Source organism: Thamnophis elegans, chromosome 5 (assembly GCF_009769535.1).
Source record: "Thamnophis elegans isolate rThaEle1 chromosome 5, rThaEle1.pri, whole genome shotgun sequence".
NCBI lineage: Eukaryota > Metazoa > Chordata > Lepidosauria > Squamata > Colubridae > Thamnophis > Thamnophis elegans.
In genome coordinates, this window is record NC_045545.1 from 59822712 (window position 1) to 59842301 (window position 19590).

General features: G+C 35.7%; 1 protein-coding gene across 4 annotated transcripts in view; it reads right to left on the reverse strand.

Moving 5' to 3' along the window:
- Positions 1–10609: 10609 nt before the first annotated feature.
- The window catches only part of ST7L (suppression of tumorigenicity 7 like), a 36335-nt gene continuing 27354 nt past the window's right edge, over positions 10610–19590 (reverse strand). For 2 of the 4 annotated variants that reach the window (XM_032217571.1, XM_032217573.1), the window contains one exon: positions 10610–11006. In XM_032217571.1, the coding sequence (XP_032073462.1) occupies positions 10893–11006 (114 nt within the window). In that variant the 3' untranslated portion in view covers positions 10610–10892. Of the gene's footprint in view, positions 11007–16956; positions 17039–19590 lie in introns of all 4 variants that reach the window. The other 2 variants (XR_004255422.1, XM_032217572.1) reach the window with 2 other exon arrangements.

The following is a 19590-nucleotide window of genomic DNA, read 5'->3' on the forward strand; positions in this document are numbered from 1 at the left end:
CAGATTTAAGACTTGTGGACTTCAACTCCCAGAATTCCTCCTCTCGCTCTTCATCTTGATGATGTGCAGATGGGCAGGGGGAGGGAGCTGGAGCCGGTTCTAAACAGCACTGTAGATTTGTGGAACCTCTTCTATAGAAGAGGTTAGAACTGGCAGAAACCCATCCCTGCTACTTTGTGATTTAGCATGCAGATTCAAGTTTTCTGAATATAGAATATTCATATGAATAAATTCATATGAATGAATTTAAATGTTAGTCGCATCCCCAACAATTCTTGGCAACATGCCACCATTATACCATTAGTTTGATAAGTAATGAAGAAGTACAGGTAGTTCTTGAGTTACAACCGGGATTGGAACTTCATCATAAGTTATTGCAGTCATAAGTTGAATCAGACTCAATTTTACGACAATTTTTATGATGGTCATTATAAATGTTATGGAATCAAGCTTCCCCAATGGGCAATTTTACCAGAAATCAGCAAAAAAAAATGTGGTAAAGCATGATCACATGCTACTGAGAGCTGCAACAGGTCATAAATGTAAGCTGGTTGCCAAACAACCAAACTGAGATAACATGGCCATAGGAGTGGTACCATGGTCATAGCTGCAAGTTTAAGTTGTAAATCATTATTGCAAGACTGCCATAACTTTGTACCATCATTAAATAAACAGTCACAAATTAAGGACTACCTCTATCTGCAACATGAACTTAGCCCACCCTTATTACTTAATAAGTAACTCAAGGTGACAAACATATATAATAATCCCTTTGCCTATTTTCCCCACAACAATAACTCTATGCCTTTTATAGTGATACATAGAAATTGGTATATGAATGCTTTTGCAACTCTGTATTTATTGTCAGAAAAAGTATCAGTTATTATATAAGGTAAAGATTTTTTAAAATGGTGAACTGTTACCTTCAATATTATGCATAAGCTACAGGTAGCCCTTGACTTATGACTACAATTGTGCCCAAAATTTATGTTGTTAAGTGAGTCATTTGTTAAGTGATTTTATGACTTTTTTGTCACAGTGGTTAAATGAATCACTGCAGTTGATAAATTAGTAATCTGGTTGTTCAGTGATTCTGGCTTCCCCATTGACTTTGCTTGTCAGGCGGTCACAAAAGGTGATCACATGATCCCGGGACACCGCAAACCATCATAAATATGAGCCAGTTGCTAAGCATTTGAATTTTGATCACATGGTCATGTGGATGCTGCAAAGATTGTAACTATGAAAAAAGGTCATAAGTAACATTTTTCAGTGTTGTAATTTTGAATGGTCACTAAATGGATTGTTGTTAGTTGAGGACTACCAATGGTGGGATTCAGCCAGTTTGCACCACTTTGGCAGGACCGGTTGTTAACTTTCTGAGCAGTTTGGTGAACTGGTTGATGGAAGAAATCATTAGAGCAGAGAACCAGTTGTTAAATTATTTGAATCCCACCACTGAAACTACCTGTACTACATAAAACTATGGAATTGTAGTTACCTGTACAAGGTAATATAGACCTTTTGAAGCAGTAAAACTCTGAATTTTTGGATGTTCTTGCTCAAGGCAGCAGTAACAAATCTGCACCCCTAAACAAAATCCTTGATTCCACTGTTTCTCTATAGGGCCAACTTTTCTGTAGTGTTTCACCATCATCACTCAGGATGCTAACTATTCCATGAAGATAGATTATGGTTAATCCTCTTTAGGGTGTTTGACAGATTTCCTGTGTTTGCACAGTCAAATGTCTTTCATTAAAAGTGAGGATTTTGTTTTCGGGCTTTGTGCGTCTTTTCCAAAAATTCCATCTGGCTTTCTTCAAGTAGGCCAAAAATGCTTCTCCACTTGTTCTTCCATAGTTCTATTTTGGATACAGAGTTGTTCGTTTTCATCAACTGGCTCTGGTACGAATCGAAGAATAGTATGGCCGCGAGGACACCTCTATGTGAAAATGGAAACAACCCTACTAGAATTGTTATCATGGGTTCGTGCCTATTATGATTTGTGAAAAAGTCTTCAGTTTCTGCCCAAATAAAATTGACAAGTCCCTTGTACTTTTTCTTCTACACAGAAGTAATTCCATCTCACACATCCTAATGGCCACTAATTTTCCTCTTGAGGAGAGTAAGATACATACCATGGAAAGAGGTGATTGCTGGTCTGCCCCGCTGGGGGCAATTTATGGGGATGTTTGAACTAATATTTGTGTAGCCTGCCATGACCTGTGTGGGAGAGGATTTTTTAAACCTAGTCTTCAAGTGCATTATTAGTGCAAAGGAGACCAGCCAGTGTGACCCAGCCAGCCATACTATAGCCAGGGGCAATGACTAGTGGGAAAGAGTCAGAAGAGGTTGTTGCCTTTGGTCTTGGCTGATGATTCATGGAAAATGGGACTGTCATTCAGTTGGCTGTGTAACTGATGACAGCCTGCAGCTAGACTGAAAGGAAAAATATAGAAATTCAGGGTAAGAAACCAGCTCATGAAAAAGTCCAGCAGAAGATTCAGATCAGCCAAAAAAAAAAAAAAAAAAAAGCATTACTGCTCATTGAAGTTGCAGTATATATAGTTTATAAAGAGGCTATAAAATAAGGAAATATTATTCTGCTTTATTAAAACTTAAGCTGTCCCAGTGGGGTGGAGGGGGGGGCTGTTCAATTTTTTTTATTACCGGTTCGCTTGTGCTTGTACACACGCTTCTGCGCAGAAGCATCCGGGCAGGTGGGTGGAGCCTCCCTCCACTGCCACTACCGGTTCACCTGGTCTGGGCCAAACTGGCAGAAACCCACCTGTGGGTGTCCTCTACCTAGTTGTGCCAGCTCTAATAGGTAATGTTCATCTCCATTTCTTAGCTGAGGGAGCCGGCATTGTCCATGATCATGTGGCCAGCATGACTGTACACCAAGGTGCACCGATCACTATTATCTTCCCACCAAAATTGTATCTATTACTCTACTTGCATTTGCATGTTTTCAAACTACTAGGTGAGCAGGAGTTGAGCCAAGTAATGAGAGCCACCCCATCACACAGCGCTCAGGTCTTGAACCCAAGCTGACAAGCTCAGCGACTTTAACTGCTGAGCCACTGTGCCCCATTTCTGCTTTATAGGAAATATCAAATGTATAAGCATGGCTTATGGCCATGATGGCAACCTATGGCACGTGTGTCACAGATGGGATGCAGAGCCTCTTTGCGGGCATGCGGGCCATTGCCCCAGCTCATGCACATGTGCCTCCTGTCGACCAGCTGGTTTTGGGGTCTCTGCCGCACATGCGTGGGGGGGTCACAAGTGCATGCACAGGGGTTCGCATGTGCATGTGGGGTGGATGCACGTGCGGATAGGGGGAGCACAGGAGTCACATGCACATGCATGGGAGCAGGGTGCATGAGGGGATCATGTGCACATGTACAGGAGTGCGGTGTGTGGTCTCATGTGCATTGCATTATGGGTGTGCACATACGCTTTCGGCAGGCGATGACAAAAAGGTTGGCCAACATTATCTGTTGCAGGCAAATGCAATCCAATTCTTTTTCATATAAAAGAAACTATGTGAATTTAAATTTCTACGCCTCCATGAATAAAATTCAGACTTTTGTACCGGTTTTGTACTGGTTTGGACCAGCTGAAGGGAAACACAGCAGCAATTCCCAATTTGGTGGCAAGTCTTAGACAAAAGGATAAGAAAGAAGAAAATAAAGCATGACTGGAATAGGGTAGGTTTTAATTTTTATTAGGAGACTCATAATTCTAAGTGAGGAAAGGTGCCACTTCTCTCCCCCTTCTCTCTGCCCTGGGACGTGGAAATCTTAATAGTAGAATTTAGGGGAAAGAGGTTTGGAAGTGCAGTGGGAAATATTAAAGTTTTTATAAGACAGCAAAGAACAAGAACAACAAAAAAAATCATTTGAGGCTTTTCAAATTGGGGGGTCTTTAAAATGACAAAGACAATTTAGTATAATCCATGTATAGTAGTATATTTAGTGATCCCCTTCCCCAAATATTCCTCCCCTCCCTCTCTCTCTTTCACACACATCAATGGTCAGCCACTAGTTTTAGCTGAACAGGAAAGGGATCTTAAGGCTCTGGTGGGTTACTCAATGTGAATATTAACATAGTGTGCAACTGCAGGGAAAATTGAGGGTACAGAGTGATTAAAAAAAAGTCTTGCAAATCTAGGGAGAAGTCACTTCACTATTCTCCCCATTTGCCTTACCAACAATAGGGTTGAATATGTACATTGCAAAATTCTGCCTGATAACAGATCACTAATGAGTAATGGATAATAAATCAGCCAATTGATTACTTAAATTGTTCTACCAGTAGCATAAAGAGACAGAAAATCTGAAACTCGCTACAATGCATTCCAGTGTATACACTCACCACTCAACACCCTCCAGCTATGCATAAAAAGAGTTTATTCTATTCATATGTCATTCTACAGATTAACCATGTACCTACACACCATAGAACAAATTATCTTGCTTCTTTTCCCTCACTGAAAATGCCTTTACTCCTGTGTGAACTACTCATAGTCTCTTATCACTGAGATCACTTTGAGCTCTTAAATGTCTATCATTAAAGGCCAGCCACCTTTTTATGAGAAAGAAGGAGAGATACAAAGCACCCTCTGAGTTTGCAGAACTTGGAATTTAACTATTGCTTCTTAAGTGAAGAATAACCTTTGAGCTAAGCACCTATGTAATAAGCAGAGACAAATAAGTTCAGCTACCACTGCAGAATTACAGCACTGGAGAACAATTTGCTACATTCCTTCAAAGGCCTGTATGAACCCAATCTCCTAAATAAGTACCAGACACCAAGTGCTCCATAAGCAAACAGAGCCCCCGAAGTGCATAAATGAAATAAGTAAAAAGCTTCACATTACATATAAACCAGCCGTTTGCACCTTGTTATTAATGGTCTTGACTGTGACCTCTGAACCTAGCTTTGCGTGGAGTCACGAATCCTCAAGCTTTGGCACTCCTGCAATAATTCCTAAATGTAGGGAAAGAATAAATAAAGACCCTTAGATTTAGATTAGGTCATACAACACAGAATTTAATTTTAAGAACTGCATCGCTAATCTTTTTCATGAAAGAACTTGCAAAAGTTGTGTGGCATGAAACAACCATGAATACAAGCTGCCTATGGTAGATTGATTTCCAATGGATTTAAAGGACGTACCTAATAAAGTATTAAATGAACAAAATCCTGATGTATTGGGAATATGATAAACCAGCAGAGCAAAACAGGACCTCTAGAATAAGCTCCTCTTCCAGAGAACCATTAGAAGTAGCTATGCAATGGCCTTTTCCAAACTTTTGTTCAATCCATTTCTACATTACAGAATTCATACCAGGACTTGCTAAGTTCTGATTCAGCTAAGTTCTGATTCAGATTTGACGTTCAAGGACAAAATTAGATTTCAGCTGATTGAACAATTGGTTGATTAGAACATAGACCATCATAGGAAAGCACATTGCTTCATTTTTGACAGAATGAGATGAGAGTAGCAGGAATGATAGCCCTTTGGAGGTCATTAACATTGACGATTCCCAGCAATAAATTTGAAAAAAAAACCCTCTCTCCCCATCCCTTTTAAAGAAGAGATAGAATGGATGAGAAAACAATATCCATATTATTTAGCAAAACGACTATAGAGATATTTTACTGAACCAATAAATAAAATGTTTGATCTAAATTGTGGGGCAAATAAAAATAAAAAAATTCAACTATCTTCTCAGTACTTCGTTGGCCAGGGTAGCCTAATTATTAATATGGCTTAGGACAATGTAATCCTCAGTTGAGATTAATTTAGTATGCTTTAAAAAAATATTGGCAACTTTAACATGCTGGCTGGAGAATTCTGGGAGTTGAAGTCCACACATCTTAAAGTTGCCAAAGTTGAGAAATGCTGCACTATGATATAAACAGTCTGTTCTGTGCTACACTCTAACAGCAAACACATTCTCTTAGATCACTCCATGAAATAAGATAAAACAGAGACAGAGAAGTATGGCTTCTGGGCTGTAAAAAGGAATTATTATTATTTTGCTATTTTTAGTGAATGGTAGAAAAGAAAAAGGATGAAAGTAGAACTGAGGAAGTGAAAAATTGTAGACAAACTAGCCAGTGAGAATAACAGGGCCTATACTACAGGACAGACAAATAGATGTGAGATTTCAGGATTATAGATTTGGGGATTAATTAAAAACTCAAACAAAGAAGTATAAAATATAAATGGCAGAATAAATCTGAATATATTTCTTTCCTTCCTGCATGAATACATTCTAGTGAAAGTATGAAGTTGAGCAGCACTTGCTGCTCTGACAAAAAGGATTTGCAGGTGTGATTAAGTCATTAGCTAATTGTTTATGCCAATATCTCAGAGCCCACTGCATCTCTTAGTGCCCATCACCCCCTCTGCTTTGTTCATTTGAATATTTCAACTTCTGCACACCTAGCAAGTCCATTGAACCTATGTCTACCATGAGAATCTGGGCAGTATGTTTAGTTTCTTATTCAGTGTCTTGAAGATTCAATTTAAAGGGAGATTCAGTCAAAGCTTTGCAAAGTTGGAAGAAGCCAAGTTCCTCAATAAACATTCAGCTAAGATGCATTACAATTGTGACTGTCAGTTTGGCTTGTATTTGCATCATCTTAATCCTTCTAGAACCTCTGTGATTTGACTATGCGGAATAAATCCACAATCTGAAAAACGCTCGCCAGATTCAAGCTAATAAGGCTCTGCTCTTTCTCTTTTCTTTGTCCTACATTTTATGACATTTTGATTTTATTATTTACGATTCCAGAAGCTGCTTTAAGATTTTTCAGCATTCAATTAGATCATTAGTTTTCTTAGGCCAGAAAAATATAAATTATATGACCTTAAATAAACTAAGATGAAGTGATTGGGGTAATATGAAAACCCCCTTCAAGAACTGGGCCCCATCAAATCTTTATGCTTGTTTCAAGATAGACAAAGCTGTATTTCAACTGAATTAAAGAAAAACCACTTAAAGGTATTTGAGGAATAATTAGAGGAATTTGACAGTCGGGCCAATTACTTAAAATGACTATCTCTTCTGTACTAGATGCATTCAGGAAGTTCATGGCGCACTTGTCACTGTGACTTTGCAATCAATATGTTTTAGTTTTCTATTCAAGAGTTGAAAGTTGTGTTAAATGGACAGAATGTACAATTTTAATAGTGCTTGCATATGAGAAGTACAATGCAATGATCTTTTAATTACCCAGGAGAGCAATTTAATCCACTGATCTGTATAAAATGCTTCTTTGAGGAAATTCAAATTTTCCTTAAGGAAGATCTAGCACTTGAAATACCTTATCTTCATCACCTGAAAACCAGTCTATAATAATGTTATATACCTGATGTTGCTCTTCATGACTGGAAGCTATGTATGTATGTGGTATAGTATTCCTCCTTTCCTTCAAGGTATACATTAATTTTTGATACTTACAGATCTCTTTCCGTTTTTTCTTCTTCAAGAGAATTTAAAAACATTGTTTTACTTCTACATCACATTTGGCAATCTATGGACCTATGTTTAACTTTTAAAAGTGTACAAACTATTCATTCAGGAGTCTGGTAACAATAATCTAGCTGTTATTCTGGCAACTCAATAGAAGAAAGAGAGGTAAGGAAGGAAGGACGAATAAAAGTGAAAGTGCTGATACAACTGGTAACTACCATCATGACTATTACTTGGGGCTAGTAAAATGTAGAATAAACGTATCACATAAAAACAAGAAGTGCGAAATTAAAGAAAGATATCCAACATGGAGCAAATAGACTCCATATGATAAGTTGAGAACATAAGATGAATTTTACACCTGTGTTAAGTAAACCTGTAATTAGAAGCAATGCCATAGGAATATGAAGGGGCATAAGGAACTGAAAGCACAGCACAAAGAAATATTTTAGCAGATGAAATGTGTGTCTGTGTATCTGAAAGTAGCAGAGTAAGAATTATTGATAGCAACAGACATTGCAGAACATTGCCAGTCCTGTTTGCAAGCTTATCCCACTCTAGTACGCTTATGTCAAAGAGAAGACAGTGAGAGAAACCAGCCTTAGGGAGTGATGCACAGGAGACACTGCTTCATTTATAACCCCACACACAAGTTGGAAAAGATTCAATTTTAAAAAGCATTATGCTGCTTACCTTATGGGCCTCTGTGGATGGCAAAGTGAAATTGGATGAGTACAGCGTGTCCATTAATCATCAGAGAGATACCACCGTGAGAAACTACCCCTGTGGCTTATGTTCACTCGGCAGATAACATTTGAGTTTTACCTCCTAGTTACTGCATAGATCCAGCCGTCTGTTTCCTCTTTCTTGTCTCGTCAGAAATGAATGCAAACACCACTACAGATAGAGTGGTAAGTGACATATTTATCAAGTGGTAATGGGGAATGATTCCCAAATAATCAAGAACACTATCATAGACTTATAGATAACAAGCAGTTATCTGCCTTGCAATATACATTTATGAAATAAAGCAAAAGAAATCACTGTAAGAGATACAGAAACGAATGATCTTCAAAATGTCTATGAAATATAAGTTTGCCTCAGAAAGAGCAGCCATTTTGTGCAAACTTCACAGTGTTTTTGCAACTTCTTCTATCCTTGTATGCTGTTTGTGTATGTCTTGTAAACTGGCCATGCTTTAATGTCTAACAGCAGTTGAGAAATGCACCTGTCATCCAATACTAAAATGCTATTACTCAGGCATTTAGTTCTCCCACTTTCCTTCACATAGTTGCTGTTCAAAATTAAGACGGCTAGATGGGAGAAAGGGGAAGGGAGGGGAAGGGATAAACTGAGCTTTACAAATGACTCAGGGTAGACAAAGGTCAAGGATAAAAATCAATTTTGTCTATTGAAGTTAGGAGAAACTCCTCCTAAGGTATCAGTCTCCATCAAGCTCTACAAATGGTTGAGCAATTTAAGAAACAAGTGCAAGTGACTAATCCACTTATTAAATTCTGATTTATGCCTCGATGAACAATAAAAAAGTAAAAACACTCGAGTCAAGCAGTTGTCTTGGCAGAGTTAGTGTTTAAATGTTTGCAAATCCTTAATTTTCAGTATTTCTACATAAACATGACCTAAAACATAACCTGTCCTCCATGCAATCTTAAAACTGGATAAACAATGCCAATTAAAAACATTAAACTTGTTCCAAAGCTACATATTTGTGTGTGACTATGTTAATGTTTGCTTTAGTCACTGGCATGCCCCCACTTGAGTAGCAATAACTGCAACTAAATATTTCCAGTAACTGATCAGTCCGACAGATTGATATGGAAGAAATTTTAATGAATTTCTCCTTACAGAGTATCTTCAAACTGAGATGTTTGTTGGCTTTCTCACATGAAGTGCTTACTTCCAGTCCTTCCACAAGATTTCTTGAGGATTAAGGTCAGGCCACTCCAAAATGTTACTGAAAGCAAAAGTTTACATACATTTTGTAATAGACAAATATATAGCTTTGTATTCCTTTCCCTCAGCAAATAAATGAACAAGTATGTTCAAATTCATTTGTTTAATTGGTTTTCTCTTTATATAGTTCTAGCAATTGTGTGAGTGACAGATCACATTTTAGGTTGTATTTATAGAGAAATACTGAAAACTTAAAAGGGTTCATAAACTTTCAAGGATCACTATACGGAAATAGTTGGCCATTGCTTTCTTTCTCTGATCTGGCCAACAGTCTCAGAATTGCCAGGTAGTTTTTCATCGAAATTCAAGTCACGGTCAGTCCTGCTTAGCATTTGCAATGGCCAATGGTTGCTTAGGTCAGTGAATATGGGGGAAGAGATGGATACATAGCAATCAAACTCTTAATAAAATGAGTAGGCTTGCACAGGCTATATATTTACTTATGCACAATAAATGATCCTGTCCAAAGTAAAATGTATATTCTTTCCTACCTTAAAGCTAAAGAACTATTACAGGGATATGCTTTCTACGTCTCTCACTGTACATGCTCTGTGGAACAGCATATGCCTGAGACATTGATGGTCCCAATACTGATGGCCTTGTGAAATTATTCAATTTGGATTGGATTTGTGTGTGTGGCCTAGGCACGGCATATGTGTGTGTATTATTCCCTTTTTGATTTTATTGTTAATTTTAATATTCTGTTTGCTACCCAGAATCAAATAAATAAATCCAAAAATAAGTGTAAATCAGATAATCCTCAAAAAATACAATATGTAGTGACCAGTTGGAAGATCCACATAATTAAGTATGGTTCAGAGCCAAGTTTCAGCAGAATTATTTTCTGCTTTTAAAACTAACATTAGCAACGCATCTCTGTTGTACTTCTTGCTCCCTTTTCTTCATCTTGCTGCCTAAGATCAGGGTAGAGAGAGTAAACAGGTGCAGGCTATGGTTCTTTCTTCTTGTTTTTCTGTTAAATGCTCCCTTCTTTAGAAGTAAACAAGTGAACATGCAGCAACAGCAAGAAGCAGGAGGCTGGCGTCGGGCCCCCTACTGGGCCATGCATCTTGGCAAGTGGTCAGTAAGACAAGCCCTGTGGGTTAGATTCTTGGCTAATAAACATTTAAGCATATCTCCACTTCAGAAGGAAATTTCAACATAGAATCTATCAGATTTATTGCTTTCTGGAATTTCTGAGAAAGAAAGCAGTAGCCTTAAGTACAACAATCCTCTCCTACTCACCCACACAGACATTTAATTGTGGATTTAAAATCTACAATATTTTAGGCTTAAGAAGGAGTACAGCAAATTTTTAACAGTCTGTAAAACAAAAGCTAAGTAAGACTTCCTTCACACTTAGTTGCCAATGCTTTTGTAATCAAGAGGCGCTGATGTTAAAAGTTCATGTGAACTGAGATGTGTTCAGATTTGGGTCAGCTGATGCCAGAGACTAGAAGGCATGAAGCGTTCAATCTTCTCCATCAAGAAGCTCAAAGGTGACAAGAGTGTTCCAAAAAACTGAAAGACAAAAAAAAGCTATAATAAAAAATTATGCTGAAGTTAACAAGAGAGCTATTCATGGGTATATTACGCCAAACTTCGGCCTCTGAAGAAAAAATAGGAATATTTCCCAGCCTATGTCAGTCTAGGTATCCCACTATAATAAACTTGGGATATTGCCTGGCCAAGAAAAATTATCTCCTTTTCATTTTTTTAAACAAAAGCCTATATAAATATTTGTGTAAAACTTAAATTTTTAGTTTGAAACATATAATCCAATAAATCTGAAGAAATGAAGCAGCTGGTACTTTAAAAATAAAGATTTAAAAATGATGAGCCAAACCTACAAAATGTTCCAACAAATAGGAAGATTTAACCAATGTTTACAGAAGTAGTAGGATAAAAAATATTTTAAATAAGGTTTGACTGAAATACAGCATATTCAGAACTTTAGTTTCATTATTTTAAAAATATCCTTATTAGACACGGACAAATCATGAAAAAGTAGTAATCTTGATTCTTAGTCCAACTGTTTAAACTGTTATAAAAAGCCTAGTATAAGAACTAGGCTTTGGTATTGATATTGGACCTGGGTACTTGAGAGACCACCTGCTGCCAATTACCTCCCAAAGGCCCATTAGATCCCACAGATTAGGCCTCCTCTGGTTTCCATCTACTGGCCAATGTCATCTGGCTACTACCCGGAGGAGGGCCTTCTCTGTGGCTGCTCCGGCCCTTTGGAACGAACTCCCCGCAGAGATTCGGACCCTCACCTCTCTCCAGGCTTTCCGCAAAGCCGTTAAAACCTGGCTGTGCCGGCAGGCCTGGGGTTGACGAGTTCCCTTCCCCTCTCGAATCGTGTGACTGTTGACTGTCTTTTTAAATTCTCTTTGTACCTTGTTTGTTGTATTTCCTTCTTGTTTACCTCCCCCCCCCCCCGGTGGGTTTGTTAGCCGCCCTGAGTCCCTCCGGGAATAGGGCGGCATATAAATACAATAAACCTTATAACTTTATAACCTTATAACTGTAGTTCTATGAATTTATTCAGCCATCATTTATTAATCATATTTTTACAATCATGATTGCTGTCAGCAATCTGAGGCATTTAGTAGATCATACATCATAAAATTGATCCAGAAAGTTAACATAGATGAAAGTCATGCCAACATGGACATATCTGTAGAGCTTTGATGCAGAATTTTAAAAAAGCTGTTCTTATAATTTAATTTAATTTAATCATACTACCAACATACTACAATTCTTCATGTTTCAAAAATTATACACAGAAACAGAAAAAAATTATCAACCTATGGATGCTATCCTTCTCTCACACCAATAAAATAAATTAAGATACAATTTATAAAGACACATGAAATTTATGGAGTTCTACTTCAGATGGTTTAAATATAGAATTGGTTCATTACACATTTTAAGCCATATACATTTCTTGTAGATAAGCAAAAGCTTCTAATGTTTATAAATCTGAGATGTTCAGCAGCTGTGGAACAGCTTAAGTCTTCAATGTCACTTAATGAGCCTTAACAAAACAGTAAAGATATTTATTCCAGTTCTAAAATCCAATCATACAATTAAAAAGACTGGGTTTTTGAGATTCAAGGATCACTATCTATTTTAGATCTAAATAGAATCCAGATCTTTTAAAAAAATGTGTTGAACCAAACAGATTAAATGGCAATTGGGTGACAATTTAGTGCAGTATAAAACTAATTTTATTTAAAAAGAATACTCTGAGGAAAACTTGAAATTTCATTTCGGAAAACTACTTAATACATGTTACAACAAGTGGAAAAAAAGAAATCAACAAAATTCTATAAGACTTAAATTCTGTAAAGCTAAAGAAATTAAGAGTTCCTCCTAAAACCAACAGAAGGCAATAGAAAATAGAAATGCAGATTGTGCCAACTATGAATCGATGCCTTTTGATCAGCATTAGAAATGTCCACAATAAAAGCCATAAGATTACAACTGATATAGCTATACCTATAGAACAGGGGTGTCAAACTCGATTTCATTGAGGGCCGCATCAGGGTTCTGTTTGGCCTTGCGGGAATGGGGTGGGCACTGTCAGTGTGAATGTGGTCAGCTTGACATCACTCATGTGGGGGCACGTGTGATGGCCTGAGCGCTCCCTCTGCCAACAAAAATGGGCCCGCGAGCTGCGGCTGCCTCCTACAACCCTCTGCTAGCAAAAACAGAGCCGAATTCACATATGTTCCCTGGGTCCTTGGACGAAATGCAAAGTCAATTTAAATGTTATGGGCTTGAAAACAAAGTCTACACAGTAATAAAATTGTTCTAATGTACTTTTTTCTTTTGTTTATAGTTAAATTAGGCACAATTATTTTGGTAGTTAAGAGACAGCCTGAAATACTACAAGAAATTGATCCTATTGTTTTATATTTACATAGATAAAATCATTAGAACTGATGAATGTCTTTCTACAGTGTAACAATGTATGCAAGAAAACCATGTACGATTGGTATGCAAGAAAAATCATGCTGGCTTCTTAGAAAAGTTGAAATAAAAGAATTGTAGTGGAAATTAATATGCCATTAAGTATATACATCAATCAAATGAATCAGTACAGCAATCTGAAAATAAACTTTATTCTTTTTTTATCTAATATAATTTTTTTAATGAAATATGACAGACTCAATATTTATTAGTCTATGTAATTTTTCTAAAATCATACTCTATATAGCATGTTTATAAGAAAAGTTGGGAAGCAGTACAACAAATTATTACATAAGCATAATTTAAGCTAAGTAGGTCATAAACATCTTGCCATAATAGAATTCTATTTTGCTATATTCAGATCAGGCAATCTCATTTGTGGCACTTAAAAAAGATCTCCAGCTCTTTTGGTTTTGATGGTGCTGAAAAGTTCATTCTAAATTAACTGAAGACCAAGTCTTTTCTAAAACATTAGCACTTAACAAAATATGCTGACAGATCAATAAATATAAAATACTATAAGCTAAAAACGTTCTTTACAGGACTTTTGATTGGAGGGAATGGGGATATTGATTATGCATGCTGTGAAGTTCACCCTGAAGTGTGTGGCTTTCATTCTCAGGTTCAATTTTCAAAAATGATGGCTTTTATATCTCCTCTATAATTAGAAGTTTCAAGCCAGAATACAGGCCTACATCTCCAATAAATTTTTCTTCTTGGATTTTGATCCAAGATGTTGAAGATCTTTAGGATCCCTTGGTTGTCCCAATCTCCTTTTGATTGTAGGTAGATCTCAATTCAGCCATAGCCTGAGCTTGAATAAGTAAATCAACTATTGGCTTTAACTAACATTCTTCCCTGAGGACCCAGACCTACTGACGCTATTAGATAATTTTTACTCAACTTGGAAGACCACCTTGGAGATAAAATTACAAAATATTGGCTTATCTATAACAGCTCTGCATTATTTGGGTTTTTCCAAAGTTAAAGAAATTGCCAAACAGCAAATAATTGATTTGCACAGATAATGCTGGGAACTTCTTCTTTTTAAGATTTGGGGGAGGGAGGTGCTAAAATAAACCTTTTGCCCTGCTAAATATTAAAACAATCTTGCTACTGCAAAATATTGTAAGGTTTTTTTTTCCCTAGCACATTTTAGCATGTCTTCATCTTTCCAGGAAGATATCTCTTCAACTCAGAGGGAGGGTCTGTCCCTGTCATTTGGGAACAAGTGGAACTATGGGCCATGTACTGCTGTGTTACAAATTTTGTCACTTGCATTTTACTTTATTTTTAAGCATGTTCCCCAGTAGAGTACATCCTACATTTAATTTCTTCTTGACCACCATAATAGTGATTTACCTTTAAATTGCCAAAATTTGTTTCAATTGGATTATTATTTCATTCAGCTGCATTGTTGAATTACTGGAACATGAGGACTATTATACAATCTAATCACAAACAAAATATGTAATCTGGCAATTGTATTTTAAACAAAAAACTATTTTGTTTACCCTGTGTTATTTTACATTACTCTGAGTATGTTTTTTGATAACATTGTAAAGTATTTTTACAATTTAGTCATTTAGTCTTAAATATATAATTTTTCATACATTTTATTTTTTATAATATAATCAGAAATTTTATGGATACATACATACATACATACATACATACATACATATGCATGCTATTCTGAACTGTAAGCTGTCAAGTTTTGCAATATGCTTATCAGCAAAATCAACAGGAAGCCAATTTCACAACAACTGTGTTACTAACTTAACTGCAGCGATTCCTTTAACTGATAAGAAAAGTTGTAAAATGGGACAAAATTCACTTAAATGTTTTGCTTTCACAAATTTTGGGGGTCAATGGTGGTTGTAAATCGAGGCGTACCTGTACATTACTGAAGTCATACCAAAAATATTTAACAATATATTGTATGCTGACCAATCCGTCATCAGATAATTAGTTATTTAGCAGTTCCAAGCAGTGGGAACATTATTTCTTTATCTATTATAAATGCTATAGGTATTTGTTTGCATATTTATGAATGTCAGTCATATTAGACTTATATTATACATTTATATCAGTAAAATATGATTTATTCAGACAATAATAAGTTTAGTTTTGCCACAAATTTTATTAGTTTATAAAAATATAAATACAAAAATAGAAAATGAAAATAAGAAAGCAAGAAAGAAGGGGAAGAGAAAAAGTCTGGGGTAAAAAGAAAAAAAGAAAAGCATTGACTTTGACTTTTTAGTACAGTAGAATAAGATGATAACATGTAACCTCATTTTTTTTTTACTTTTATAACATTTTATACTAATAATTTCTATAACCACAAATCTATCTAATCAGCAAATTCCAATAATTATTTTATTGACTGAATGTACTTTAAAATGTACTCTTTCTTTGGAGAGAGAGGAAAAGATTCTCAGCTCTAAGCAATATCCATCATACTTAATTCCTTAAAAGGGCAGGTTAGTAAACTGTATAAAACAGACATTAGAATAATTAATTTTCAGGGGGAGGAATGAAGAAAAAGATGGGGACACAAATACATTTTGCCATGGCAGTATTTAACCAATCTTGTTTTCTGAATTTGAATACTCTCAAATAAATAGCACTTTCTACTTTTATGGAAAAGCATAATGACAACTCATAATAGCAATCATCTGAATACTATTTAAAAGTTTGTCTATGGAAAAGATCCCAATTCAGCTGAAATTAAGTTAGCATTAAAGACAATTTGGACAAGTTTTAACTGGCTTTAATTTTAATTTGTGAAAACAAAACAAGAAGCACCTACAAATAAATGTACAGTGGTCAATTAAGTGAGCTGAAGTAGAATAATGCCTAAGAGTGATGGAAATTTAAATCTTGCAGTATAGAATCAGGGCTGAAATTTGTTGAAGGCTGTTAATGAGATTATGTAAAGTTCTTTGCATACAAGAACACAATGTTTTACTTTATAAATATTCAGATTACTTAATAATAAGCTGTACAGGAATTGAAAAGCCTCAGTATATGTTCATCTCTTCATGCTAGGTTTTAAAAAGTACATTAAAACAACCATTTCAAGCATGCTGCACAAAATAAAATTCCTTGATATGTAAGGGTCAAAATATCATTGGACAATTATATTTGTTGGTGATGTACCAACACTAAAATTCAAGCACAATTAAAAGTCATTCTTATGTGTTTCTAATTCATGATGTGGGCAAAATCCATATAAAGTAAACCAGAGTAACAATCTCACTGAAAGCTACATTTATCAATCAATGCAAATTTACAAGATAGAAAAGTATTTCTCTCAGAAACCTGTAGTTTATACCAACCTTAAAACTACTCAAAATAATGGATTTTACCTCTTAGTCTTAACTTTAGTTGACTGCAAATTTCACAGGATAAAACAAATCCATTTTTCTTGGCATTCAAGACCAAGGATGGTTCTTAAAATGAAACGTAAGCAAATGCAAGTTATCAACAGGAAAATGTTGCATACCTTGGAAACAGTCATCAATAACTGTTTTGCATTGCTTCGTAATAAAGCTACCCCTGTTACTTCAGCTCTTAGGAGGTACCATCTAAGATGAAAGGAGAGAGATATCAGATGGTCCCTAACTGTTGCATCCTACTTTCATCTGTAATAAGGCTACATTAAGATGAAGACTGCTGTGCAAAGTCAATATTCCATTATAGGTTTTCATAACATATAAATCTTGTGCACATTCATTTGTTTTATAATAAAGAACTCTTCCCCTTTTCGTGTTAAACAACCATGCCATCAGTTATAGTAACCCTACTTCCCAGTGGGACATCCAAAGCTTCTGGAAGGCAGGACTTCAAATTCTAAAGCCCTTTCCAGTTGAAACAAAAGTAGGCCAACATTTCTGTACCCCACTAGACTCCATTCAGTTCCATGGAGTGACTCTGCCAAATCTAGGTTGTTTGCTGTCATATTCCATTGTGCATACACTACAGCTATTAAAAGATTCTCTGTGGGTTTTGGCTTCTCAACAAGTTTTCGCAGTTTGGCTACAGTTTTGTCTGGCAATCTGATTGTATGGGAAACAATGGAAATATGATCCAGTAAAAATATAAAACCATTGCTATTCCACTAAATAAATATATTAAGTTTTATTCTTTTACAGGATTATGCATCGCTAACGGTACTGATTAGCCGATATTATCTAATATGTCCACTTAAACTGTTCAGTTTAAACTGTCTTTAAACTGAAATAGTGGCGAGTTTTTTTTTTTTTTAAATACAATTTGCATTCATGAGGGATTTGGAAGAATCTGAGTATGTACCAATCTTTAAAATTTAGAAACAGGTACAAAATCATATGAGTTTCTTTCACACACAACCTTGAGAGAAATGGTGTCTGGAATGATCCCATTGTTCTAGCCTACATAACACTGAATTCAAACTCCCTGTCAGCCATGAACCTAGAGTGAGGTCTCAAAGTTTATGAAGTCTTTTAAATTTTCAGTATTTTTTTTTATAAATATAGCCTAAACCACTCAATTAAACGAAAAAGTCAAAAACATTATATTCATTTATTAATGAAAAAAAATATCCAAGCTACATATTTGCGTGTGGCAAAGGTATTTGAGTCATATACTCAACGAATGGTTAAAGCAGAAGAAAGTTAATGTTTGTGAATGGTCAAGTCAAAGTCCTGACCTTAATCCTAGAAATTAAATCCTTGTGGAAGGATTTGAAGCAAGCAGTTCGTATGAGGAAGTCCCTAAGTTGAAGCTGTTCTGTTAGAAGGAATGGGATACCATTTAGAACTGATCATCATATGTCAGAAATGTTTAATTGCAGTTCATGGGTGGGCACGTCAGAAAAGAAAGATTCACATACTTTTGTTACGCAAAATTATGTAGCTTTGGATAATTTATTTCAATAAAGAATGAACAAGTATAATGTCTTTGTTTAATTGGATTCTCTTTATCTAATTTTAGGACTTATGTGAACAACAGATCATGTTTTAGGTCATATTTAGGCAGAAATATTGAAAACTCAAAATAGTTAACAACATTTTAGTACACTGGGAATTAGGGTTGGTGGCTAAAAGCCATATATATCACATTTCACTTCTTGGAAAATGGGCAGCAATCAAATTCAGTTACCAGGATGATTTTTGTCTAATAATTAATGGAGACCTGGGCTCACTTTTATGAAATATAAAATCTATTTAATATCCAAATCAATATCCAAATAATATGGAATCCATATTAAATCTGTTTTATATGAAACATAGGCCATAGAATGAAAATAAATAAGAAAGCAAAAAAGAAAACAAAAAAAGACTGAGCCTGCTATGAGATGTCCCAAGGCAAGGGGGACAATTACAATGCAGGGTGTTTGTTGTATTGTTTTTGTTTTTATGATTGCTGTTTATTACTTTTACGGTTGTTGTAAGCTGCCCAGTCTTTGCTTAAGCAGTGTTACTTAAGATGGGTGGCCATATAAATCAAATAAAGAAATAAATAATTAATAAATCATATTTAATTTAGCTTCAAAGGTTAAAAATGTTTAATTGAGTCTTTTTAAAACAACTCTTTGCTCATGTGTGTCAAAAGTTCAACACAGCTTCAACAAGAGTTATTCAGCTGCTCAAATGTTCTACATTTAAAATGCATAAGAACAAAACCATCCTTAACCTTTTAGAAGATTGGAAAATGAATGGATTCAATCTATAACTTCAGGGTCAACAGGATTATGCAAAGCTTAGTAACTGAGTATAGCAAAGGAACACCTTTTTTAGCACACCTCCTACAAACAGCAGTGCCTTTTGGGGCACATTTCAAAGATCTATAACACTGTGTCCATAAGCTATTGTTTGCACCATCACAATAGTTAATTATCAACAGATCATACTTCAGAGACCACAATTTTACAGACAGCTCAGACACACAGTACATCCACTGCTATGATTCTAGAGCTCCTCATAGCCCCAAAATAGCCATAATACTTTCCAGAGATAGTGTGCCATTTTAACTGGCATTCAAGAAACTCAAAAACAAAGGATTATTTTATTTTAACTGGCACTCAAATTATGAAATAACATGAGAAAATTAGATTAAATGCCAATTTAAAATTTTATTCCAGTTAAATAATGTTAAC